The sequence below is a fragment of the Leucopleurus acutus genome, assembly GCF_964270905.1.
Source record: "Leucopleurus acutus genome assembly, chromosome: 13".
Taxonomy (NCBI): domain Eukaryota; kingdom Metazoa; phylum Chordata; class Mammalia; order Artiodactyla; family Delphinidae; genus Leucopleurus; species Leucopleurus acutus.
The window spans coordinates 68134934-68162795 of NC_139155.1; the positions used below are offsets into that span (position 1 = coordinate 68134934).

The 27862-nt window shown below is 42.4% G+C and overlaps 1 protein-coding gene across 2 annotated transcripts; it reads right to left on the minus strand.

Annotated features, from left to right (window-relative positions):
- On the minus strand, nt 1-27591 carry EWSR1 (EWS RNA binding protein 1). Of its 2 annotated transcripts, none has more exons than XM_082852757.1 (17): nt 27512-27591; nt 23153-23189; nt 22964-23015; nt 21601-21724; nt 16501-16687; nt 14080-14247; nt 11780-11991; nt 10682-10862; nt 7890-7924; nt 7326-7358; nt 6929-7047; nt 3153-3282; nt 2254-2376; nt 1728-1890; nt 1259-1356; nt 378-630; nt 1-214 (listed from the first exon to the last, which is right to left on the minus strand). In XM_082852757.1, exons 1-17 carry the CDS (start codon nt 27522-27524, stop codon nt 175-177), a joined length of 1968 nt encoding a protein of 655 aa, XP_082708883.1. In that variant the 5' UTR covers nt 27525-27591; the 3' UTR covers nt 1-174. The 2 variants fall into 2 exon arrangements, with proteins under 2 accessions (XP_082708883.1, XP_082708882.1); XM_082852756.1 differs by having other exon boundaries at nt 7890-7927.
- Nucleotides 27592-27862: the final 271 nt, after the last annotated feature.

Here is a 27862-nt window from a genome sequence, read left to right on the forward strand (position 1 = left end):
TACCATTTAACTTGTTTTAATGTTTCTTCACAAATGGTGAAAAATACTAAAGTACAGACAGGAATAATCATAATGTTGTGGCCAACATTATAAATATGGAATTATAAATTTAAAACATTTTCTGGTTTAAAAAATAAATCTGGTAGTCAATGCAGCTCTGCGGGGTCTCTGCGTCTAGTAGGGCCGGTCTCTGCGTTCCTGACGGTGCTCACCTCTGCAGGGCAAAAAGGAAAAAGGGGCAATGTGTTAAAAATGGGGAGAGGAAAGGAAGCCCTTCCACAGCCCTGAGCTGAGCTGCTTGCCTCATTCCCACAGAACAGGTGAGACCTGCCGCCCAATGGGCCCTGTGCTCCACAGCTGTTTCTACCACCACATACTTATCCATTTTTCCAGGTCCTCCACGCCCGCCTCTTCTTCCTCCCATCTGTTCCATCAAAGGTCCAGGGGGTCCCCCAGGGCCACCTCGTCTTCCTCCACCAAAGCCACCACGGTCCATGCCCCGGGTGCCACGGAAGCCACCTCTGTCTCCACCACGGCCACCTCTGAACATTCCACCAGGACCACCTCGATCCATGAGGCCACCTCTTCCTCCCCGCATGCCACCAGGGCCACCTCTGCCACGGTCACCGCCTAAGGTAAGGGAAAGTACAGGAGAGGACAGAGAGAATGGGTGAACGCAGAGGTCCCCTCAGGATCTGCTGGGGTCACAGTTTAGAACTGATGGAACTACAGGTGACCCTTGAACAACAGCAACAGGTTTGAGGTGCATGGGTCCACTTATACATCGATTTTTTCCCACTAATATAAACTACAGTACTAATCTGAGGTTGGTAGAATCTGAGGATGTGGAGGGAGGGCTGAAAGTGGATTTTTTTTTTTTTTTTTTGCTGTACACAGGTCTCTCACTGCTGTCGCCTCTCCCACTGCGGAGCACAGGCTCCGGATGCGCAGGCTCAGCGGCCAGGGCTCACGGGCCCAGCTACACGGGCCCAGCTACTCCGCGGCATGTGGGATCTTCCCGGACTGGGGCACGAACCATGTCCCCTGCATCAGCAGGCGGACTCTCAACCACTGTACCACGAGGGGAGCCCCTAAGTGGATTTTTTTTGACTGCACAGAGGCCCAGCGCCCCAACCCCCGCATTGTTCAAGGGTCAACCGTGTAACTTAAAGAGCCCCAGTGTCCAGGGCTGAACTTGCTGAAATCACCAACCTGGTCTGGGCAACACAAGAGGTTAGTGCCAATTGAGGGTACCTACCCGGGGGTGGGAAAGGTGGTGGGAGGAAGCCTTCAGGCTTTGGGGCCTTACACTGGTTGCACTCTGTTCTCCACGCAAAGTTCTGGTTTCCACACCCCCTGCATAAAGTTACATCACAACAGTATCACTTAAGTGAACAAGTAAAGGCACCACCTGAGCAGAAACCACCATAATCACTGAGTCCACAGAAAACGGCTTTTGAGCGTCAGGCAGCAACACACATAGCACCACAGTTTGATCCAGCAAAGTCAAACCATGTGGGCCTGAGTCCAGTGGACTCTGACCGTCTCCCTAAGGCTCCAAGCCAGTAAAGGACCGAGTACCACCACCGCCCCCAGCAGAGCCATCATGGTCATCATTACGCTCCTGCGGATGAAAAGAATCCAGCAGGCCTCCCCAGAATGGGAATGGGGCAAGATGTAGGGAGACTGCACTAGTAGGCTATCAGTGTGCCCCGAGAAGTACATACGGATTGGGGCACTGCCAGTCTCCAGCTCGGTGCTGGACGTTTCCTCCTCCAGACGGGTTCCCTCGGGAACCGCGGGGCCCTCTTGGTGGGAAGCCTCCTCTGTCTCCTCCACGGCCTCCCATGCGACCCATGGGTCCTCCAGGACCTCCCGGGCCTCCTGGACCTGCAATAAGCATAAACCACCTCTTTGCAGCACCAGATTTGCTACAGGCATACATCTCATGAAGGGAAACAGAAATAGAGATCACAGCTGTCGCTGCCCCATCACCTGGCCCATACTTTCCCACAGGCCCAAGGGCTAGTCACTGCAGTTAGCTCCACAACAACTTGAGGAGGGCAGATGAAGAGAACAGCCCAGGGTTAAACCCCAGGCAGTGTGGTTCCCAATAGTCATCGATCTACATACCTTTTCAGTATTGCTAACGGGCTTGCCTTCACTCTAGAAACCAAGTTCCTCAAAGACAAGTGTACTAAAAAACTTCCAAAGCAACACAGAAAGAGCCCAGAGACAGCATCCAGTAAATACCTCCTCGGAGCGGCGGTGGCATCCCTCTACCCTCACGGGGGGGCATTCCTCCCCGCATGCTGTTCATTGGAGGCTTCTTCCGAGCAAGAGAAACTTTAAGTTTGCTCCCTTGAAAATCTTTCCCTGAAACAAGGTAACAGAACACCAATTACTCCCAACCTTCCAACTCTTAGTCCCCTTGAGGGACCAGGCAAGGTTAGATGACTCCTTTCACCAACCCCGCCCCCTATATCAAACCAACCATTCCTGCTTCATCAAGTGTGCCCACCCATGATGTTCCCTAAGATTTTTAGGCAAGGCCAGAAAAGCCTTTAAAAGAAACAAACAGAAAAACAAAAAAATAGGAGAGGCAGAACTTTCTGACACTTTTGTGCGAAGTGAAATTCCAGGATCAATGTCAAAGCCACATATATATGTAAACGCAAATGTATACGGCTGAGGTGTCTGTGGGACTTTCTGCACCTCTGACATCCTTAGAGAAGAATTACAACTTTAGCATGAGGCTTTGAACAACAATGACTGAAAGTAAGGGATGTCTTAACCCATGGTCAGCGCCCGGGCCCTCACGTGGCTGAGGGGAGCACGTGACAAGCACTTCCCAGCAGCCATCCAGTGCTCCTCCAGGAGCAGACAGAGGGTCTTCTTGCTCCTCTGGCTCTTGAGGTCCTCCTTCCTGCCATGTCCTATAGCCACACAGAGGGAGAACCTATCTGTCCCCGGTCCCTAGAACCACTTTAAGAGAACAACATTTAACAGCCAGAATTAATACATCAGAGCAAGACCCTTTCTTTACCCACAAGTTGACACAGGCAACACTTGCTACCAGACCTTCTGTGTGCCCCAGAGGAGGCAGAGCTAAGAAGGCTAGGAGTACACCCTTGTTGACCTAGGGTTCCTACCATCAAACCACTCGACGGCAGTTTTGGCAGTTGGCGGGTCTTCATAGGATACAGTAGCATCGCCTTTGGGCTTTCCTGTTTCCTTGTCCAAATAGATATGGATCATGGGTTGTCCAGTCCTCTTGTTTATCTAGGCGTAAAATAGCATAATGAAGCTGTGACCAGAATATAGTTTTCAGGGGAAAATCCATGTGAAATTCTTCTTTTTCTTTTCCATCCAAGTTCTCTACTGTCAAAAAGCAGTCAATTTTCCAGACACACATTCAGAAGGATGTTATAGTTTATCTGAGTGGTGGAATTATGGGTGACTTATTTCCTAAATAGCTACCACAAATCTGTACTTAGAAGACTTTCCCTTAGATGTCTTTTATCATAAAACCAAAATAGGTTTTATCATAAAACCAAAGTTCCAAATTGTGTAAATGAACTTTTCAGGTCCCATTCCTCCCCAGCCACCTTTTCCTTCCTGTGTCCCTGCACCTACCCCAACACCCTGTAGGTCACACTAACAGGCACCCAGTGAGCAGCCACCTCTTAGGACTCAGGCAGGCTTTGATACCATCATATAAGACACATCTCACATAAAGTAAAAATTACTATCATTAAGTACAACATACAGGGCTGTGAGTGCTCTAAAAGGATCTTGGTTATCTCAAGTTCAACACAGCCAGTTTTTCAAGACAGAACAGATGACTAGTTTTTCAGCTCAACACCAGATGCAAGTGGCTTGACTTCAAGAGCCACACTGCACAAGAATATGGCTTTATGTGTTTTTTGCATATGATCAAACTCTTATCTGCATTTATAGATAAATTACGATATATATGTTATATATATATATATATATATATATATATATATATATATGCTGATACGTATGTTTTTATAAAGGACATACACATAAACACTGAAAGGAAATGTGGCGAAATAGTGGTATGAATGATGGGGTATGTCAGTTTAAAATCTGTAATTTTACAAAACTTTGATAGTAAACACTGCTTTCTTAACTACGCATAAACCCCACATACCCAAATAAACATATTCACAAGTAGAGAGAAATCTCCTTATATGATTTAAGATTTACCAAAATCGCTGGATAGAAAATGCCATTCAAAATATACCATTAACTAAAAAATAAATCTAAATCTAAAAAGATCTGCAAAACTTTTAAGGAGATTGGCTTTACCAAAGACCTAATAAATGGAGAAATACAATGTTAATGGGTCAAATTCTTATAGATTCAGTGACTTCCCCGCAGTGGTTAAGAATCCGCCTGCTAATGCAGGGGACACGGGTTCGGGATCCCTGCTCTGGGAAGATCCCACATGCCATGGAGCAACTAACCCCGTATGCCACAACTACTGAGCCCTCACATGCAGCAACGAAGACCCGATGCAGCCAAAATAAATAAAATTCTTACAGGTTCAGTAAACATCCAATAGGTTTTTGTGGGTTTTTTGCTGCTCTGCACAGCATATGGGATCTCAGTTCCCTGACTAGGGATCAAACGAGTGCCCCCGGCAGTGGAAGTGTGGAGTCCTAACCACTGGACCGCCAGGGAATTCCTCCAATTGGGGTTTTTTAAGGAACTTCATAAACTGGTTCTAAAATGTATATATATATAAAATGTATAGAGCAAGGAGTAAACATTCCTGAAGAAAAAGAATAAAACAGAAGAATTTGCCTTACTAGGTATCAATATCGAGCATAGAGTAATTAGCAGTGCTACTAGCATAGGATCATGCAAATTAACCAAGTATACAAAACAGCCAAGAAACAGCTTCAGGTAGAGGTGTACTTTCTATGTGAAAGCATTATACACCACCAGGGAGAAGATGGCTCTTTCAAAAGATGTTGCGGAATAAAAGCTCTTGCAAATGGAAAAAAATAAAGACACAAACCAGTGAGGTAATGACCTCTAAGTTCAACCACAGTAAAATTAAGAACTTCTACTCATCAAAAAAAAAAATGAATAAGTGGGCCACAGGGAATTCCCTGGCGGTCCAGTGCTTAGGACTCTGCTCTTTCACTGCTGAGGGCACAGGTTCAATCCCTGGTCGGGGAACTAGTATCCCGCAAGCTGTGTGGCACGGCCAAAAAAAAAAAAGTGAGCCACAAACTGGGAGACCTGTATTTGCAACAAAGGACAAACAACCCAAGTTAAAAAAAAGGCAATTCCCGGTGAGGCTGTGGCAGGTGTGCAGTCAGAGTGCCAGTGGGAGTCTAAGCTGGTCAGCCAGACAGTTATTTTGAGGTTAAACACTGTACACATCTTAAGAACCAGCAGTTCTACACCTGGACATAATGGGGTCTCATTATCCGTGGATTCAAATTTGCAAATCTGCCTACTCATCAGTATTTTGCCTACCAAAATCAACACTTGGGGCACTTTTTGTGGTTACTTGCAGACGTGCACAGAGCGTGAAACACATGTTGCCAGATGCACATGTTCCCAGCTGAGAAGGAACAAGATGATGCTCTCCCCCTCTCATTCTAACTCTCTCTAGAAGACCAGAGGACAGAGACTGGGAGAATGGGGCAGTGTTCTGTAAGAAGTTCTGGCTCTGGGACTAGATGGATGAATATGAATACCAACTTGGGCAAGTCACATTTCTGAATCTTTTTTTCTTTGTAAAATGAAGTGAGTAGATCTATCAGGATGAATTTTTTTAGAATTTATGATTATAATATATGTGAGATGTGTGTATTTGTACATACTTCCCCCAGGGACAGTGGCTCAGCATAATGATTTTAACTACCATGAATAACAAGAATCAAGTATATACACAATAGAGAAACTAGCACACCAGGAGACAGGTACAAGGACATTCACTGGAGCATGGCTTATAAACTAAAAAGTTAGAAACAGCCTGTTAAGAGAATTTATGAATAACTTGTGATGTATTTATGAATGAAATACAGATGCCCAGACTTGTGGAATTTTGACCTAGGGACCCCCCACCTTCTCAAAATCCCAGTTTCTCTTAGTTTTCCTCATCTAATTAATAACCCCACCACCATTACACCAGCTCAGACCAAACCATTCTAGCCACACTAGCTTCTTTGAGCTTACCAGGCAAGCTCCTGCCTCACTATTCCCTCCACTATTCTGAAATTATTTCCCTGCTCCTAGTGGCTCTGTTCCCTGCTCCTAGTGGCTCTGTTCCTCATTTTATCCCTGTTCTATCTTGCTGTATTTATTTTCCTCCCTAACAGTCACGATCACTGAACATAGTACAACTATATTCCTTTTTACAATATGTTCCCCACTATACGTAAACTCCAAGGGTTCTTATCTGTTTGTTCCCAGTATACTGCCTTACAATAGTGTTTAATAAATACTTTTCAAAAATTATGTAAAACAAAATATTACTGAGGACACATCTATGAAGTAAAGAAAGGGAATGATAATCAGGATGGGAGTTGAGAGAAGGGGTAAAACTGGGAAGACATATACCAGGTACTTCAGAGGTACTCATATAAAGCCGTACTTCCTATGCTGGGGATATGGATACGTAAGTGTTATTTTTAAAACTATGTCATATTCTATATTTCACAATAAGTAATGTTCGTGTTAAGTATTCTTACAATTAACATGATAATTATAAAAATGACCCTGAGTTATCAAGTATGCTTAAATCATGTTTAGCATTTCTTTTCTATAAAAAATTTTTGTTTTTTGCTTTTTGTATTTTAAGGAGCAAACCACAATATGGACAGTCCAGAAGGAAGTGGTTGCAAGATCTGCCAGATCACATGGTCACGCTTTTACTTACCTTGACAACTCCACACTGCTTAAAGAAGTCTGCCAGATCATCTAGAGTCACACTGTCACTTAATCCTTGCACATAAATTGCACTGTTGTCACAGTCTTCATCTGGATCTACAGGTGGGCCTTCCAGAGAAAAGTAGACAAAGGGAGTTATTGTCATGTATCCATTAGGGCTTATTAACCAATGGTCCCTACTGCCCACTGGTGCTAAGAGAACTACCAACCTTACTAATAAGAATGACATGGAACTCTTGGTTTATTTTTGATAAAGGAAGCCCCAAACTGCTCTTGACAGCAAGAGTAATCCCATTGATTTACCAGGCTGTTGAACCCCAACACGCACTTGCTTCTGTGCTATTCATTTATAAAGCACAATATAAAAATCAGGAATTTGGAGTTACCTAAATCAAGATCTGGTCCTTCGTCCATGGGTCCTGCCAACCAGGAAAGATCATATAAAATACTGTTAGTGCACGTCTTGCAAGCTACAAACCTTACAAACACACATAGCTATCTACTACACCACCATTTGATGGGGCTTCATTAAATTCAAAATGACCCGCACTGCTAAAATGGAGCAGTGCCCCTTTAACATCTGTGAAAGGTTTGCTAGGGTTTGCTTTTTCTTTGGTTTGCTTTTAAACCATTAACCAAATACACTCTCAATGCTTATGTGCCAAATTAGTGTTAAATTTAAGTCAAATTTTTTCCTCCAAATAAACCAAACTTTAAAACTGTATTCTCCCCCATATTACAGAAGCAGTTGCTCAATACTTCAAGTTACCCTTTGTTTTGTAACCATAGGTTAACCTTATTACCCCTAAGACAATGCCGGCAGTACCCATTAGTCTCGTTTGTATAGATCATTTTTAAACCGCTTATGAAACTAATATAAAATTATAGTTTTCTAAATACTGACTGTATTTTTTTTTAAACACTATCCATGGTAATACTCAAAAACTTACCACCAGGCTTATTGAAGCCACCTCGCTCTCCAGCGCTGCTGGGGGGATAAACGAAGAAATGAAGGCCTTTCCCTTTAAAAGCCAGTACCGCTCTGAGCCTTGTGGGGGCTCGTGGGGAAGAAGGGCACTGGCTAAACACATCTCCAAACAATGCATCTCTCTCATCTTGTCACTATGCCTTTCTTCAGGGCAGCTCGCTCAAATTTCCTTTATATACAACCTTGCTCGTCTGATTGTACACACCACTGTGGTTGGTTCCTTTCATTTCGGGGGGCTGGTATTAATAGTGCAATACTTGGCAAATTGGGGGAAAAAATACATCCCAAACACCCACCCCGTCGTCAGCTGAAAAACAGGGAGAGCTTGGTGTGGAGAGAAGTAGCAAGCTGGGGTAACTGAATCTTTTCATGTTCATAAAGGTGCACCCTCAACCTCTCCCAGGGGAGAGCCAAGTGAGGCCCTGGGCTTCCTAACAAGTCACAGTATAATAAAGCAGGAGACACCAAAGTAAAGGCCTACAACACACACCAGAGGACGCATCCAGCCTATCTTCAGCATAAAGCCATACATTTCAGGGCACTAATGGGTTTAACAATAGCTGTGAAAGGAGAATTTACAACAAATACCAAGGCTCCACGGAATGGGGGTGCAACTTTATAGACATATCAGTTGAAAACAATGACAATGGCAGTATAAAATCACCGCCTTACGTATTTTAAAGGGAGAAGAAATATGAATTGGGCCTGTTTCTTTTTTAAAAAATTAAACAAAGGCAGCTCCTCAGTGGGAGGCCCTGAGCTTTTTCTAACCAGTATTGCACCTTTAATACCTGAATATACAATTTCAAGCTGTTGCATGCAGCTTTGTTTCCTTTTTAAAAGTACACACCATAAAATGTTCTCTCTCTTTAAACACAAAAGTTTACACTTTAATGTTACACAATTCTAGAGTATTATACCTCCTCTGGTTCATTACCAAACAACAAGTATGCAGTTACCAAAGTTACAGAAGGATTCCATTTATACAATGAATACATTTTGTTAAAAATATTCTATGTATATTTGTCCTCTCCATATGGACACCGTGTCTAGTCCCACTTTTCATTATGCTGCCGGCTGAGTACTGAGTACGGGTACTTTTTAAGTATTGAAGTGTATACAAGGCTCTCACTTTGTAACCTGTAGCATATAAATGCGACAAAGCATGTTAAAAAGTTTCCACGTTTAACAGCCAATGAAAATATCAAAATACTGAGGCAATGAAAAGGGCATGTTAACAACATTGAGTGCCTTACCTGCAGAAGACACTGAAAACCATCACCACACCACAATAAAAAAGAGGGGAGAGGGGAAAGCCCTTGTCCTGTCCCCAAAGGATCCAACCAACTGCTTCACAGTCTGTTGAAAAACCTATGAGGAAAGCCATGATGTTTTCTATGGCTTCAGGAGAGACTTCTCACCCAGAAAGAGGGAACCCCTCTACTAGCAAAGTCTAGCAAAATTAGTAGAATTATTACTTCTGGAGAATTAAAATGAATAAACTTGAAATTGGTTTTGCAATCAAAAAATACTAGGATTCTAGGTGATTGGAAACGTGATGATAGTGATTTCAAGTGTCTACATCTATTTAAAACATCCATAAAGAAGGTGAAACCTTTATAATGGAATGACATTCTTCAAATCAGAATATTAATTTTACTTTATACCAAATTATTCGTAAGTTTTTGCTCTTGTAAAATGACTTTCTTCCAATAAAGATTTCACTGAAGACGTTTTAAGTTATGCAGAATATGCAAAACAGTATTTTAAACCAGTATTGTTCAATAGTAAACAGATTGCTAATGTAAAAAATAAAGACCAACTTTTTAATCTTGAAGTACATTTCTAAAGAAATTCTGTTCAGTTTTTCCTTGAACCTACAGTGGCACCAAATCCAATTTATACCTACATTAACATTCTGCATAACTTTTTTACTATTTATATAGGGACAGAACACACACAGAACTAAGCCTTCTGGATTATGTTAACCAACATTATACCTCACCTTCATCAAAGTATAGACACCAGAAAGGGGAGAGGGTATGGGAGAAGGGAGGGGAAGGGTAGGCACAGGTAGCAGGGTTATGTTACTGATCTAAACAAAGTTTTCTAAACCAGATTGTGCCACCAATTAAAATGGTCAAACCGATTTAGACTTCTCAAAATCTCCAATGGGAAGAGTGATCCCATAATTATATACATTACTCTTCAAAAAGCTATTGGACTTCTTGTGTACCAGGTGCACCTCAGGCCATAGTTCAAGGGTTATGGAACCAAGATCTTCACCGTTATGTTCAACAGTTCCGAGTACAAACAGAAGTTGGGGACAAACATTGTGGAAGACAGCTGCATTCCTTTTTTGCAGTATATATACCAGGTATTTCAAGACAACCATTCAGAAGCAATTAGTTAAATATCTAGGGTTGTTTTAAGAGTTGTGTGTGTTCCATCCCAAGTCTATTACCCACAGAGGCTTTGGACCTCTGGAAACCATGAAGGGAACTGAAAGCTCTAATTTCAAAACCATTCTTTGTTCTCCCCATCCCAACCAAGTAGATTGGCACTGAAAAAAGCAAACTGCCTCTAGATATGCCACAGAGATGACATTTCCATGTTTTGGAAGATGGCTTGGGCTCATCAGATTATCCATGGAAATGCAGAAATAAATTTCTTATGTCTTTCAGTCCCTTCTTTCCATTGAAAATCCTATGGATGAAACAAAATTAGGTAAAAGGAGAAAAGGTTTGCTCTTACCCCATTCCACCGCGTCCTCCTCCCCGCCCACCTCTGCTCATGCCTCCACGATCAAATCCCCCTCTTCCCCTGCCCCGGTTATCAGGGCCACTCATGCTCCGGTTCTCTCCTGGTCCGGAAAATCCTCCAGACTCCTGCCCATAAACACCCATGCTACTGGGGTGGTCCTGTCGGAATGAACCTGAGGAAAGAGTCACATCTGTAAGCCGTGGACCAGCATTTACACCACTGCCTGTTGTACTTTCTCCTGGAATCATAGAATTCTCAATTGCAAGGCACAAACCAAGGTACCATCTTCTTTACACCTGATTAAGCACCCCTGATCTTTTTAAAGTTCAACAAGAACAACTGGCTCATTAAGGCTGAAGTAACCTCATAGTTCATCTAGAATAAACCACTCCCAAACAAAAAAAGGACTCTGGTCAACAGTTTACAGGGTTCTGTATCCTAAGATGTCTTTAAAAAGTTGCTTCTTTAAACCACACTCAAGAAACAAAAATGGAGCCAGGTTTCTTGGGGGTTGCTAAGGGGTAGTCTCCATCAAGTAGCACTACTCATCTCATTGTCATAATGAGACATACTCAGGATGGAATTTAGTTAAAAGACAACAACAATCCAGGTAAGAGATTGAACTGTGAAGACGGTTTCTTGAGTTTTTGGTTGCTTTTCCACATAAAACTGTAAGCATTCTGTGAAACTTTTTTTGGTTTGTTTTATGAATGTAAATAAAAACAAAACGTAGCATTTTGTTAACTATCAAAATTGCAGTAGTCTTCAATAGCTACCTGCTCACTCTCTCTTAATAAGCTGGGGTGGGCAGGCCATAAGAAATGCTGGCTTCACTCACTGCATATAACCTCCCCAAAGAGAGCAGGGCTGGCAGTCTACAACATTTTCTCTGGTCAGTTACAAACTCTCTTTTCTTGTAAGGCATACTAATAACAATTAAATTGGAGAAAAGCCAGGATATTAGCCAGGATATGCTACCTTCAAGATGCATCCTGGAGTTCAAAAGTACACAATAGTAAAGAGCATTTCCCCATTTCAGAAACTCCAAACATAACCATTCTTATTTGGTTTTCTCTCTTAGCAACTCACTCTGCTGCCCGTAGCTGCTGCTCTGTTGGCTATATTGACTTGGAGCCTGGCTGTAGGATCCAGTTTGGGGGGGGTAACTAGTGGGCGGCTGCTGCCCATAGCTGCTTTGTTGACCATAGCTACTCTGTTGTCCATAGCTGCTCGGCTGCCCATAGGTGTTCTGCTGGGAGTAACTGCTCTGATCATAACTAGTCGGCTGTGTAGAAGAATAGCTGAAAGTAAAAAAAAAAAAAAAACAACAAAGAGCTTGTTAGGAAGGAGAGACTTGTTATTGTTATTTTTTCTAGTCCCCTAAACATGAGACATAAATAGTACATGACATAGAAATCCTTAAAAATGCAGTTACTTTCTACATATTAACATACAATGAATTTAAAATAAGCAAATATTTTTGTATTCAGAATAAAACTCTGAATGGAAGGGAGGGGATATTATTAAAAACAACCCATTTATAAAATGTATAACCCTAGAGCCTCTCCTTTACCCCCAGCCTCATGAAAACAATAGTTATTCTCAACCAAATTCAAGGCAAATTGGGGAGTTTAGGTGCTTCCTGTATTAAGGGGAGAATATGCAGATGTGCTGCCAGGGAAGGTTGCCCCAGCAAAAAAAGCACTGAGAAAAATGAGGCAGTTAAGTGCGGTATTCAGTCCTAAGGCTGCCTCCAATAATTCCCTTGAGTGATGACAATTTTTCTGAAGCTAAAAGGCCACTTGGTGTGTGTTTGGCCACTTTTCTCTTGAGGATAAGTCTAAGTTTCAAACTGCTTTGGTATGTATACAGTTTCAAACTTTCAGACATGCCTGATCATCTACGAAATCCAGGCATTAATAAAGAAAAGATGGACAAGGAAACGTCACTATCAAGGCATTGTATGAAAGATGACTATTACATTGATATTCATCTTCACACATGTCAACTACAGGGCAGGGAAACTAAACAAAGATACATTCTTACACAGAAATAAAGCTTGAAAGAACTGGTATTAAACTCTGGATGAACCATAATGCAAAACCAAAAAGACAACACATTTTACAATTTTAATTCTAAGAACAACAATTTTAAGTATCACCACCTCCCTCACCACAGCTGTAAGGATTCAAAGGCCTCTCTTCACACCAAGTGCACCTATTCCACTAGCCAGATTAAGTGCTCTCAGCATGACAGCTGTGGGTGGGCCCTGTGGAAGAACTGCTAGAGCCCTGCCCACTGCTGCTCCAAGCTGAACAGAGACACTTACCAGTCAGCTGTATTGGCTCATAAACCTGCTCATGTCTGCTGTACTTTAATGTATAAACCAATGAAATGAGTACAAAAAGGGCAACTGTTAATTCTACCAAAACTAAGTTAACACTTTAGGACACAATTCAGACAATTCATTTGAAAACTTGCATCAAATTAAATGTGAGAACTTGCAGTTCTTCCTCTACTTTAAAGAAACCAAAACTGGACATTGTAGCTTCTGGTGTGGTTAATGTAAGACAAAATACAGAACAAGTAAACTCTTAGTCAAAAGGAAGGGCCTTGGCCTAACCATTAAAAGGCTGGTGCATGGACTTCCCTGGTGGCCCAGTGGTTAGGAGTCCGCCTGCCAATGCAGGGGGCACAGGTTTGATCCCTGGTCTGGGAAGATCCCACATGCCGTGGAGCAACTAAGTCCGTGCTCCACAACTACTGAGCCTGCGCTCTAGAGCCCACGAGCCACAACTACTGAAGCCTGCATGCCTTGAGCCCGTGCTCCGCAGCAATAGAAGCCACCTCAATGAGAAGTCCGCGCACCGCAGCTAAGAGTTGCCCTCATTTGCTGCAACCAGAGAAAGCCCGCACAAAGCGATGACCCAATGCAGCCAAAAATAAATAACTAAATAAATTTATTAAAAAAAAGCCTGCTGCATAAATGGACCTTCAAATATAAAATGATTAAGGTGAACTTTCTTTTTTTCGAAAAAATAATGCCCTGCACTTTACCCAGCTCAAATGCATCGGAGAATGTGGCTTCTGTGGTTCTGTTTACCTGCTTTCATTGTTTCTCAACTGAATAAACTAAAAGAAAAAAATTCAAAGAAAAAACCTAGAGTGATAAAAACGTATTTAGAGAGAAGAGTTTTTGACTGTCAGGCACTGCTATCAGAACTTAGGACTGAGGTTTTAATGTACAATATGTGGTCAGGCTTATCACTGAGAGAGTCAGATAACATAGCCCACCTGAGGAAGCAGAAGCAAGCTGGTCAGCCTGAAAAAAATCTGTTTTGTTATTCTACTAGCTCACTGGACGCAAGAACAAGAATGAGAAGACTGACCTGGTAGGAGGATAGGATGGTGGTGCTGTGACTGGCTGCATGGGGTAGCTCCCAGGTACCTGGGGATAACTGTAGTTACTCTGTCCATATCCTAGGCTGGGCTGGTTGTAACCCCCTGTGCTAGATTGAGGTTGACTAGTCTCAGCGGGTTTGTTACCATCCTGCGGTCTAAAAGGAGAAATAAAAAAGTGAGACTTCTTTTTTCTCAACCACAAAATTCTTGGGTAAGAACTCTACAATCTATGAGCAATAAGCAATGTTAGTATTGAGCTTGGAAATATATACAATTGCAAAGCGAACTACATCAAAACCCAATGTCGGTCCAACTGTTTCTGCTGGAAGACAACACTAAAGATGGGGGAGACTTAATCTCATCCACAGAAGAGACATCAACATGCTCCATTCATTCCATGTCAGCAGCTACAAAAGGCAGTTACGGGCTTCCCTGGTGGCGCAGTGGTTGAGAGTCCGCCTGCCGATGCAGGGTACACGGGTTCGTGCCCCGGTCCGGGAAGATCCCACATGCCGCGGAGCGGCTGGGCCCATGAGCCATGGCCACTGAGCCTGCGTGTCCGGAGCCTGTGCTCCGCAACGGGAGAGGCCACAACAGTGAGAGGCCCGCGTACCGCAAAAAAAAAAAAAAGAAAAAAAAAAAAGGCAGTTACAATACTTTGTGCTGCCCATTTAAGAGATGTGGGAGGGGACATGGTTTGTTCGGTAAGAAAATGCCTTTTCTCAAAAAGGACCATTAAAGACAAACAAGAAACTTTAACAATAATGCAAATTCTGGGTCAGAGTAACATTTACAAAAGTCCATGGCATTTATAAGTTTGGACAATCTGTGGGTTTATGTCTCTTTTTATGTTTCTCATCTATTAAGAACAGACCTGAAAAAAACATTTCCTAACTTGAACTGCCATAAATTAATCTAACCCTGCCTCAGTCTCCATAATGGAAATACCAGAGTAGGGCAGGGACACACATAGGGATGGAGACAGACAAACACACACACTCCTCTCACGCTCAGGTGAACTGGAAAATATCCTTGTTAAATGACGAAAACCAATCTTAATCCCAAGGAAAAAAAAAAGGTTTCTATTATTCCTTTACGTTAACAGTTTATAACAGGGTTGTAGCAAAGTGAGCATATGCTATTTTAAGCAAAGCCCAAGAATCAGCAGGCAGACCAGGGAGGATGTGGAAGCACTGGTTTCTCCAAAGAGCTGAAACGGGTCACAAGCCCCCTCTTTCTAGGGGAAAAGGGAGTAGCTATCACTGATCACAAGACAGCTGTTATAAAGTGTTAACGATCGAAAAATTAAAAGGAATCAAAAAGGATGATTTATTCAAAGACCAATTAGTATATACCCCCACCCCCCAGCTATGGCTTGGATATACTGTTGCAATGGAGCATCAAATGGGACTTCAAACATCTGAGAACACTCTAGGTCAACTGAATTGGGACCCTACAGGAATCAGCTTAACACTAACCACTGCACAGGCTGTCTAGAAGAGGTAAATTACCAAGTAGCTCTGATTACTCACTGTGCATTTTAGAAGTAATCTCATGAGTGTTTGCCAGAGCTAATTTCTTACCTCTACAGCAGACAAAAAGTCTAGTTTACAAGTTGATCTCTTGTTTACTCCCTAAAAAGTCTTCTTTCAAACCAGAATTCAATGTTCCTTCAAGACTGTATGCAGAAGCCACCTAAGTGCATTGCCTAAAGCAAAGACCTGAAATCTTCTGTTAAGTAATAATTAATACTGTTTACTTGCTAATCAGTCACGGAGTATGAACTCTGCTCAAATATTCACCCTATAGCAGGGCACCCAGTTAAGAATTTATACTTGCCTGGGATAGTTAGATTACCAACCCAATACATAATACAGAGAAAATCATGTCACCGACGTTTGACTTCTGGATATGGATATACCCTTTACTGACAACTGGATCGTGTGACTATTTCTTGAACCACATGATTCTACCCCCATCCCAACTGTGAACTAGTGTTCTTCCCAAAGAGAAAGGTGTTACCCATTTACAGGGTCAATAAAACCAAAGGTAAAAGCATCAAAGTACAATTCTATCAGTTGTTCTGTTGTGAGGAAACCACACTCAATTTTCTTCTGGGTTTAGCAAAGTAAATAACCAGCTTCCTCCTACCGAAAAGTCCACTCTTCTGAAACTAGACAACCCACTCAGTGACATTCCTCATTTTGGCCCCTGGATGGCACCATTTCTCTACTAAATGAAGAGTACTGTTTGTGGTGTGACTGTAGCGGGTGAAGAACAATTAATTAACACCTAAGTATGTGAGTAAGCATTACAAAGGAACCAAGTCATACATTCTCTAAGTGAGGCTTGCTCTCTTTTCTGAAAGCCTGAGGATGCTGTGTTAGGAGTAGGTGAGGGGGCCTTACCTTGCAGGTGCAGTGGCTGCTGGCTGCTGCCCATAGGCTGGATAAGCAGGCTGAGTGCCGTATGCAGACTGAGCTGCATAGGAGGCCTGGGTGGTAGTGACTGTAGCAGTGGTGGTATCATAAGCACCAGTGCCGTACCCCTGGACAGGCTGACTGTATGCCTGGGGGGCAGTTGGAGTAGAATATCCTGGAATAAAGGAGAGCTACGTTAGATTTCTGGCTCCTCAGAGACCTGCCTAGACACTCATTAACAGGACAATCTGTAAACCACCTACTTTCAACCATCATGATATTTAGCTCCTTTAAATATTTCCCCTTCAGTAAAAATAGCAACAAACCAATATTTAAAGCCTAAGTTCTCTGAAAATACTCAGTTTTCAGCAAAGCACTGTCTCTTTTGCTCTAAACCACACCTAAAAGAAAGGAGAGAGAGTAGGCCACAGAAAGTGCTGGTATAGAAAAAAGGGCTCCCTTTGCCCCCACCTCGAAAGCATTCAATAGGGGACAAGTCTGCTTTCACTAATTCTATAATCCAACAGGAATAAAATGTCACAGAAAGGGAGGTAAAAGGCAAATGACACAACATCTTTAAGTAGCTATAGAATAATGATCCAGGTACAAGTTTTAGCATTAAAACCTATCATTTGGAACTATCTGCTTTCAACCCCAAGCATCATGGGCAGTTCATGTTTAAGGAAACTGGAAATTGCAGAGAACATGTGTTTAATTTTCAGTGAGATGTTAACAACTGATTAAACACTCTAAGAACTGCTAATTTTGTTTCGGGTAACAAACAACTAAGAAAATGCTTGTTACCGGCACTAAGATTTGAAATGGCACATTAGTAATAAAGACATACTACAAATTATATTTGCTTATGTACATGACCAACAAAGGCTTTCCCTATTTAACTTTTCTGATAAATTATTTTAAATTAAAGTTAACATTCCCAAAATAAACAATGAAAAGGTAAATGTTTTTCACATAATAAAACCATTTGAGATTCTAAGCCGGTCATCAAATTACCCACCCCATTTCTTATTTACCCACCGCAAGCAAATGAGTCTTTTTCCTGCTCAGCAATACTGGAGATGGACTCTGCAGCCCCCTTGCTATTTCCCTAACCAAATGTTACAGACCTGCTGTCACAGGTATGCAGAGACCAAGCTAGGCTCTTTCCCTAGTTCCTGCCTCTGCCAAACCAGGCAGGATCCATGCCTTTTTCTTTTTTGCCATACTGCTCGGCTTGCAAGATCTTAGTTCCCCGACCAGGGACTGAACCCAGACCCTGGAGTCCTAACCACTGGACTGCCAGGGAATTCCTGGGATCCATGCCCTTTCATCTGGAACTTGGGCTTGGAATGTGACAACTCCCACCCCTGGACCTGCAGCTCCTAACTTGCGTCCCTTTTCTACAAGAAGTATTATAACCTTTCCTGGTGCTTGGCTTCCCTCCCTCCTACTCCTCCCTCACGGTCAACGAGCACAAGTAAGCCATGCAATAAAAAGTTGGGTCTAGCTGTCAGCATTTATGTCCATCAAAGAAAAACCCAAATCTCACTAAAGTAAAAATGTTTTAGTACTTAAACTTCAGTTAGAATAAAGTGTCCTCACTATACACACAAAAATAAATACAAATACCAACTTAGCCAAATACCAACAAATAGCCAAAAACAAATAACAACTTCCCTTTGTACAATCTAAAGTGTCATCTTTTGTAGCACAGAGTATACTACTTTCTTCTCCATCCCAAACATTTTAGGGAAATTCTGAAATTAATTATACACATATTTCCTTCTCAAACAGGGAGCCCCAAGCACTGGAAGTTTTTCAAGTTGGCATATTATTCATCTGAACTGTTTATTTAACTTAAAAGTTCTTTGCAGAATCCTAATGTCAACCACATAAAGCACTCATTTATTTAACTGGAATCTAATTCCACCTACCCTATTACTCCTACACAGATTTTTTTTCCCCTACATGACAGGCCATCTATAAGATTTACAAGAAGAGGACTTCCCTGGTGGCGCAGTGGTTAAGAACCCGCCTGCCAATGCAGGGGACACGGGTTTGAGCCCTGGTCCAGGAAGATCCTACATGCTGCAGAGCAACGAAGCCGTGCACCACAACTATTGAGCCTGTGCTCTAGAGCCCGCGAGCCACAACTACTGAAGCCTGTGCTCCGCAACAAAAGAAGCCACTGCAGTGAGAAGCCCACGCACCGGAACGAAGAGTAGCCCCCGCCTGCGGCAACTAGAGAAAGCCCGCAGGCAGCAACAAAGACCCAATGCAGCCAAAAATAAATAAATACAGTTAAAAAAAAAGATTTATAAGAACAATTAAAAAACAACAACAAAAAAAAGTGACAAGGGCAGTAACTCGTGTCATAGAAGTATCCAGCAACAGAGCCTTGCAGTGCTAAAGATTACACAAATAGACACTGGTTAATTAATCATCTTTTTCAAAAATTAATCATCTTTTAATTAATTGTAGTACCCGCACAAGCAGCCAATCAAAATGAGCAAAAATTAACAGAGCAAAATGATTTAATGACAATAAAAAAGACCAATAGCAAAAAGACAACATATCTACTATGTGTTGATAAATTTAAGGAAAAGGGTAGTAAGAAACATCACACAAACCAACCAGAATTTTTGTTCAACTTCAACGGTAAAAACTAAAGTCTAAGATTTCTATTCCAATTAAGAGTTGAGATTTATATAGCTCCCTCTCATGAAGCTTAATTTTAAAATATTCTATAAGTGTCTTTTTATATATTTCTTTCAATAATTATCCAAAGACTCTTTTAAAAATAAATTTATTTATTAGTTTTGGCCGTGTTAGGTCTTCGTTGCTGTGTGCGGGCTTTCTCTAGTTGCAGCGAGCAGGGGCTGCTCTTTGTTGTGGTGTGCAGACTTCTCATTGTGGTGGCTTCTCTTGTTGCAGAGCACGGGCTCTAGAGCGCGTGGGCTCAGTAGTTGTGGCTCATGGGCTCTAGAGCGCAGGCTCAGTAGTTGCAGCGCATGGGCTTCATTGCTCCACGGCATGAGGGATCTTCCCGGACCAGGGCTCGAACCCGTGTCCTCTGCATTGGCAGGCAGATTCTTAACCACTGCGCCACCAGGGAAGCCCTATCCAATGACTTTTATGTGTAAAGACAGTAAGAGGTAAGGAAAAAAGCATTAAGTGTTCCTGAACCTACTTACTACTGTCAGGGTCCTGCTTGGTTTGGTTCAGCCTCAATCTGCTCACTAGGTTTAATTTTAGTTCCTACACTCCAAGAGCTGATGGAAGAATTTGGGGAGATATGAAGGGTCTTCCGTAAACTACAAAGTGAAAACATGGCTCCACAGAATCTAGAAGACTACTGTATTTCCTATAAATGACTTTATCATGTTCTTATAAAATGATCCAAAGGCTCCAAAGGCTAGATCTAAGCTGTATTACTTCAGATGATACTTATTTTTAAAATTAGTTAAGGTCAAAAAGATACAAAACATCTAGCTATAATAAATTAGTCATGGGGATGTAATGTGCAGCATGATAACTACAGTTAGCAATACTGTATTGTATATTTGAAAGTTGCTAAGACAGATGATCCTAAAAGTTCTCATCAAAAGGATGTGTGGTAATTCATGTTAACTAGACTTACTGTGGTGATTTCACAACATACACAAATATTGAATCATGTTGTACACCTGAAACTAATGTTATATGTCAATTACATCTCATTAAAAACATAATAGCTTGAAAATGTAAAGTTCATCTCACAATTTCAAAATTCTGTGCTAAAAATACAAACTGCAGAGTCTCAGTTCCAGCTCTTCCTACAGTTGCCAACACCCACAGAAAGTTTAAACATTTCCCATCCTATTCAATGATATGCATTAATGAGATAGATTAGGAAATACTTCCCATCAAATCCAGGACATTGTCACGAAGTGAGATAAATTACAGGTGGGTTTCTCCCTACTAATGACTCTGATAGACCATATATAACTTGGGATTAAAGATAGTTTGAAAAATCAAAGTTTTTACATCTTAAAGGTAGGGATCCTGAAATGTCACACAGCACCAAACATAAAAAAGTTATTGTAAAATTTTCACAGGCTCCATTTCAACCCCAGTATTAGGATACAATTTATTCTAATTCTTAAAATAATTTTTTTTTTGCTCCCTGGAATGCTGTTACATATATATTTAAGACATACTATGGATTAAAATAATTCATTAACATTTAAACAGAAAATAAAATGTGTCTGGACCGGAAGCCAACCAACAGACAAACATAATACATGCAAGGTGGCAATCTGTTCCTCTGAATAAATCTAATCATGCAATCTATCCTTCAGGGAATAGGGGGAAATCAGCTGGGGAGTAGTCACCTGAAATACCTTTGAGAAGGTGAACAACTATTATTAAGGCTTGACACAAAATAATGTAAAATAAAAAAGCGAAACCTTTCCCAAAATCACATAAAGAAAAGGGACATGAATCTGCGAATGGCACCTGAAGCAGTTTTCCATTAGCACCTTATTGTGTGTGATGTTAGAAAGTTTGAGGGTTAAACAAATGAAAACACCTAAAGGGTTAACATTACAGGGTTAGACAAGATGGAAAGCAATTCCCATGCAAGAATGAGCAGGATAGTCAAACCTGTACTGGTCCCTTCTACTGTGGAAAGCACAAAACAAAAAGTAGAGGGCACACTATCAGATGAAGCAAACAGATGTGAAAATCAGTTTGATTTTTAAGCAGCTCAGTTTAAGAAGGCTCATTCTTTCCCAGTATTAGCATTAGCACAATCTCTTATATATTCTCTATTTTGTCGTGAGATTACTCAATACACTGTATAAAATAGCTAGCATGAAAAGTTCTTTTTTCCCTTGGAATTTATCCCACCCACATTCTATTAGAGATCCCTCAAGGAGAATATAATGAAAAGGAAAAAAACAAAACAAAAACCCCCAGCTCCTCCTAAGAATAAAGGATTCCCAAACGCCAAGGTATCAACCAGAATATACACCCAAGAGCACAAGTAACAAGCTTCTTAGCAAACACCCTAGCTAATGTAACCCCAAAGTCTCTCTAGAGTCTTACCAGTGGGAGGCTGTCCATAAGAAGTTGCATAGGCGGTCTGCCCATAGGTTGCAGTGGTCTGAGCCTGGGTATAGCTGACATCAGTGGGCTGTCCATAGGTTCCGTAACTTTGTTGCCCATATGCCTGCTCAAAGAAAATGGATTTAAGAACTTCATATATGAATCTTGCATTTTAGCAATAAAATGGACTGACTTCTAAGTTCCTAAATTGGAAAACCAAAGTCAAAAATATGCTTTCTAATAAAAAGGTTAAAAAAAAACCAGACAAGTGATCGCAGTATCATGAATGCTTGTTTCTCCTTATCTAATCCACTCATATTTTCATAAACTACAAAAAAGTTCCTGAGATAATCAGGCAAAACCACAGTTTAACGATACAGGAGATTAACAAGATGCCCTCAAATGATTAACAATGAGGGAACAGGTGTATAATTGCCAGCACTTAGTGGAGCAGTTTTAGCAAACGGAAACAAATGCTAGGAAGATAAAATGAACAACGAAAATGAAAATGGGACTAAAATCTGTCAATCTTGAAAACTATATTTTCAGCTTGAGACAAAATTTTTAAAATTATCGTACCACTTCAAAGAAAATGAACAAGAACGCTGCATGTCTTCTTAAGACAGCAAGACTGCTGTCTTCTGAACCTGGACATCAGTAATACTTAAAACCTGGCAAGGAATGAACTGTTTTTTCAGGTATTAGCAAGATCACATTCTAGATGTGAATGACCAGTTATGTAAGATCAGCCAGAGACATCACCTTCTGCCTGTCCTATAATGTTTCCATGGCAGAGCTACTGTATCCATTTTATGCCACAGACCATTTCAGAACTTGAGATGATATTGAGAACACTAGGTGGCTAATTTCTAGTATCTGTTAGCCTAGACTTTAGAATAGACTCACGTACTAGAAAGAGCTCAAAAGCCCTATAGTTAGGCACCCATAAGAGTTAACCCATCACTTAATGTGTGACCAGTGGCGAATGGTGTAATATCTATGCACTGCAATTTTTCATCTGCAAAATGTCATAATATCACCTTCCTCTGCAGAACTGCTGTATGATTAAGTTAAATAAATTTAAACACAAAATATGTAGAAGGAACAAGCATGGAGCAAAACACCTAACTTGAGAAACCATACTGAGGAAAGGAGAGCTAGCAACTCCCAGTTTGAGGATGGTTTCATTACAATGGCACTCCCACTGTGAAAGTTTAAACGCCTGTGTATTTTATGATTACAAGCACATTATACTCTTCTACTACCTAATTTCTGAAAAAGATTTGTGCTAGCTATTGTTTCAATGGCTGATGGAAATATTTAACTTGGGGATGCAGCCACAAATAATTATCTTAAAGATTACCTGGGTGGTCTGTGCATATCCTTGAGTGGGCTGGGCGGTGTAAGCACTGTAGCTGTAAGAGAAATTAAATGCAAGAACTGAATATAGAAATCCAGATTCCATTACTAAATCCTCTACAATTAAAGGAGGCTCTGTACTCTAAAAAACAACGAATCACACCCAAGGTACTGCTGTAAAAGTTCGACTTACCCCTGCTGGGCTGCAGCTTGGCTGTAGGTACTGTAATCTAGAGAAAACAAGGAGAGAAAATAGTGTGAAGCCAACGTTTACAAGGAGAAAGGAAAAAAGGGGGGAAGGAATTCAGGTGGCAGGAAGATGAATTTTAAAAACTGTATTGAGGGACTTCCCTGGTGGCACAGTGGTTAAGAATCCGCCTGCCAATGCAGGGGACACGGGTTCGAGCCCTGGTCTGGGAAGATCCCACATGCCGTGGAGCAACTAAGCCCGTGCGCCACAATTACTGAGGCCCGTGTGCCTAGAGCCTGTGCTCCACAACAAGAGAAGCCCCCGCTCACCATAACTAGAGAAAGCCCACACACAGCAATGAAGACCCAACACAGCCAAAAATAAATAAATAAAATAAATATATTAAAAAAAACACACGGTATTGAGAGGACCTACAGGACAACACAGGTCCAAATGAGTACCTCTTATCTTTCAATACCAAACTAAAAAAAATCTGAGCCAGTTAAACAGAAAATTTTAACAAAGTGCCAGCTAATGAGGTCAAGATCATCTGATTTGGCAAGGATACTTTGCATGTTCCCATGACTACAAACTTCCCTTAACCGTAGGCTGTCATTTCAAATATATGATCATCATCCTAAAACTAACAGGAGAACAAGATAAACTCAAGAGGATCGGAAGTTTTACCTTCATATAAAAAGGAGGCATGCAACAATATAACAATGTTTAACACCAGAATGGTTATACCAGTAGCTACATCTCCTCAAAAACTAGTTAAAAAAAAAAAATCACTCCCTCACTTTAGCAAGTTAGACCAACCATAATTCCCTAGGAGGACTGTGAAATGAAATGGCAGAAAACAAGAGGACAATCATCTCAATCCAGTGTTTTAAAGGGTTTGCTGTCTATATGAGGGCTACATCTGTAGAATAATTAAAAAACTAGACACATTGTAAGTACAAGTGAAGCAGTCAAGGCAGAATCATGATAACTGGCAGAGGAGAAAGCATTTAATCTTTGGGGGAATAACTTGGTTTTAGGTAACATCATCTTTTTAAACTCAAGTGATTTCAACTTAAAAAAAACAAAACAACTTATCTTCCCCTCTCCTCTCTAAGTAAAGCTTCCTACAACTTTCCTTTTCATAAGAAATTTACAACACGCACAAAAAAGGACTAAAAATGAAAACAAAAAAACCCCTCTGGTCCACTGAGGCGTCTGCAAGTAGTGAAAACAGAGAACAAAATGATTAAGAGGTTTTCATGGCACTACTGAATCAAACATATATTTTTAAAGAAGTTAAAGTAATTATTTTTTAAAAATCCTGCCCAATTCTTTTTTTTTTCTGTCCAATTCTTTGCTCTCCACAAGAACTATGTATCTTATTCTATAAGGCAACACTGTCATTAAGGCAAACCAAAGGGTCCTTTCTTCTCCAATCAGAAAATAGTCCCTCACCTGAAAGCAACAGTTGACAGCTCTTTGTGGAGGGGTTTCTAACCCCACTCCATTCAAAGCCTGCTTCACAGTTCACCTGGCTTGCCTCCAGAGCATTTTGCTGAATCCATCTCTTTAACTTAGCTCATTTTTCATCTCTCTACACTTCACTTGACCACTTTCCTTCCTCTGTACACCCTTAACTCAGAACCCTGAATCATCAACATTATCAAATCAACGGCCAAAGGCTATGTATAATGAACAAATTGATTTGTTCAAGACAATCTTAGCTCTGTATGTGACATATAAAAAACTAAATGCAAATCACTTCTTCCATGTTGTAGTTACAAAATAAACATACCAATGAAGCATCAAAAATCAAATACTTCAAACTACCTTCTGCAGAGGCTTCTGTATGAGAAATGATTCTAAATAGCTGACATGTAAGCTCAATGTCTGCAAGAGGACTGCTACACAAGAACAGTTATGTAAAACATCAAAGTGGCGAAGCTGACATGAACAAGGAATGATCTCAGATCCATGGGAAACCAGCTGATTTAGCCCCATATTGGTGGGCTACAGGAAGTGGCAAATGTGCTTCACGAGAACTTACGTTATCTACCTACAGCATACAAACATTATATGGCCTCAAAAATCTACAGTTACACATTTGTCAGATTTTTTAGCAGTTATTTTGTTTTGTTTTGTTTTTTTAACTACCAAATCTGCAGCTGAAGACTACACTAAAAATACAGGACAGGTTGAGGAGAGAAGGGGCTGTGACTGGGGTGGGGGTGGGGGACCTCCAGAGTGCTGACAATGTTCTATTTCTTGTTCTGAATGGTGGTCACTTGGGAGTTCGCGTTGTAATTCTTCGATAAAGTGGACATATACTCTAGGTACTTTTCTATATATGCTACACATGAGGAGGAAAAACAACTAACATTACCGAAGGTGGTGGCTTTTAGATACTTTAAGGCAGTCACGATCAAGAAACTGCAGAGATTTAGAGCTTCAGACTAACATCATGAGTTAAAGTCACTATGGGACAACTTTGTGGGAGCCAAAATACTTTGCTGTAAGGTCAGAAGCTAAAGGCTGAAAAAGCTCTTAAAAGGTCTAGCCTAACCCCTTCATTTGGACTGAAAGGAAACCAAAGTCCAGATAAGTTAGTGACCCCCCCCCAGCAAAGGGCCCCCAGCAAAGGGCCCCCAGCCAGGCCTACTACTGTGTGTCTTCATAATCCATAATTGTAATTCTAATATAGTATGTGGTGGTTACCAGTAAAAAGAGCTTGAGCAAAGTAGAACGAAAAAGGGGCAAGTCCAGCCACACACAAATTTGAACACTCATATTTACTCCCCAAACGTTAACAGGGAAGGGAGAGTAGCACTCCTCCTTACAAAATCCTAACACTGCAGGGAAGAGGAAGGTGGAAAGGACTTTGAGGAAACCATTTCCCACCAAGATGTGTGTAAGACTGTGGTTATTTCAGAGTTCTTTCTTCTAGGGGCACTCTGTACCCTGGCACTAACAGCCAGCATCTACCTGCTTGTTTACTGACTACATAGTTGCGGAGAGTTCTTAAACTGTCATTCCGTTGCTGGATTCTGGACCCTTTTCAAATTAAAACTCTGAAGGACCCAGAGCTTTTCCCATCTTCCATCTTCTCCAACTGCTTCTTAAGGCCTGGAGTCAGGCTGCCTAAGAACACCCCCGGAGGCAAAAATGCCCCACTCAACCAATAACCACAAGTTAGTGCAGGAACAGGCTGCAAACCGCAGGTCACGTTTAGGCTACTCTCTTACACACTCCGGGCGTCAAGGACCACCCCAGACATCATATTCCAGCTCCCACCCCGGGCTTTCAAAGTCCACTCCGCGCCTCTTTCCGCTCTCTTCTATCAGTCCACGAAATAAAACAAGCCTCTCGGCTTAACCTAAGCGAATAAACGTGCGAAACGATTACTTAAGTATAATTCAAACGCCGACTGGGGCCTTTTGTTTCCCCTAAGTCAAAGAGGCCAGAAATTTCTTTCGGTGGGGATTTCTGACCACACGATCCGGGCTGGCCTTATACAAAACATCTCCCTCGGCGTTTGCTGAAAAATGGCTCTGGGAATTGCCTTTGGGGCGGTAAGGAGAATTAATAACGGTAAAAACCGAATCCCGAAGAGGCAGCCGATTGGGGGGCTGTAAAGGAGCGGGGGGACACTCCGTCTAAACCCCAGTTCGGGCAGAAGTTCGGCTTGGGGGTTGGAGCCCGCCTTAGACGCAGCTCTGCGGCCCCGGATGCCCCAGCCGACCCGGCTTTAAGAATGACGGGGCTCCCGCTCATAGGTCGGCGCCCTCCGGCTCACAAATCCGCGAAACCTTTTTTGTTTATTTGCTTTTTTCCCTCATCTTCTCGGTGAGGCAGAGGAAGCGCTCGGGCTTGGGCTGCCGCCCTGGAAATGGGGTTGGGGTGGGGAGAGTCAGAGGGTCAGCGGGCCTGCGGCTTCTCGAGCCGCCGCCGGCCCCCCCACCTCCGGTTTCGGGGTGCCGGGCCCGAAGCCTAGCCGAACCCTCCCCCCACCCCCACGCGGGGGCCCAGAGGCCACAGGCCCCGCCCACGTGGCGGGCTGCCCAGGGCGCGGGGCCCGACGGCCATCACACAATGGAGACCAAAGCAGGCCCCGCGCGTACCCGCCGCCTCGAGCCCCCCGCGCGCGGGGGGCGCCAGAAGGTTCCAGAACCGGCCTGCCCAGTTGGGGGAGGGGAGGGAGCGGAGGGAGACGCCGGCCGTCGAGCTTCTCGAGCCGCGACGGGTACCTTACGCCCTTCTTGGCAGGTCCACTCAGTCATCCCGGCCACCCCGAGAAACAAGCGGCTCCCAATTTGGGCATCCCGGCCGTCGCCGGAGCGACCGCAGTTCCACCACACTCACCCGTGGACGCCATTTTCTCTCTCCTTCCTTCTCGTTCTCTCAACGTCCGTCTCCCTCTCGCTTTCCCTCTAGGCGCCGCACTGCGCAGGCGCGAAACCCGCAACCTCGGGCGCTACCATCGGGCCAGGCCACGGGGGTGGGAGAGGGAGGGACGAACCACAGCTTTCGCGCCCGCAAACCGAGTCCTAATCCTCTCTAAAGAGCACCGGATGTGACGTGTGGGCCAAAATAGCACCGCAGGGGCGGGAGCGGCTGGCGAGCGGATCTTGGTAACAAGTCGGAGTGATTCTCCGGTTGATGCTAGGTTGTTTGGAATGGTTACTCCCGCTGGCTCTAGGGACCGTCTCTGAA

What these genes read in the sequence shown, in the direction of transcription:
- EWSR1 (XM_082852756.1), bottom strand. An exon ending in CAGCAGCTACGGGCAGCAGA is followed by an intron (nt 10,863 to 11,779) that starts GTGAGTTGCTAA and finishes CTCTTTCCTCAG; the next exon opens with GTTCATTCCGACAGGACCAC. An exon ending in ACCACCTTTCCCACCCCCGG is followed by an intron (nt 631 to 1,258) that starts GTAGGTACCCTC and finishes CCCTTACCTTAG; the next exon opens with GCGGTGACCGTGGCAGAGGT.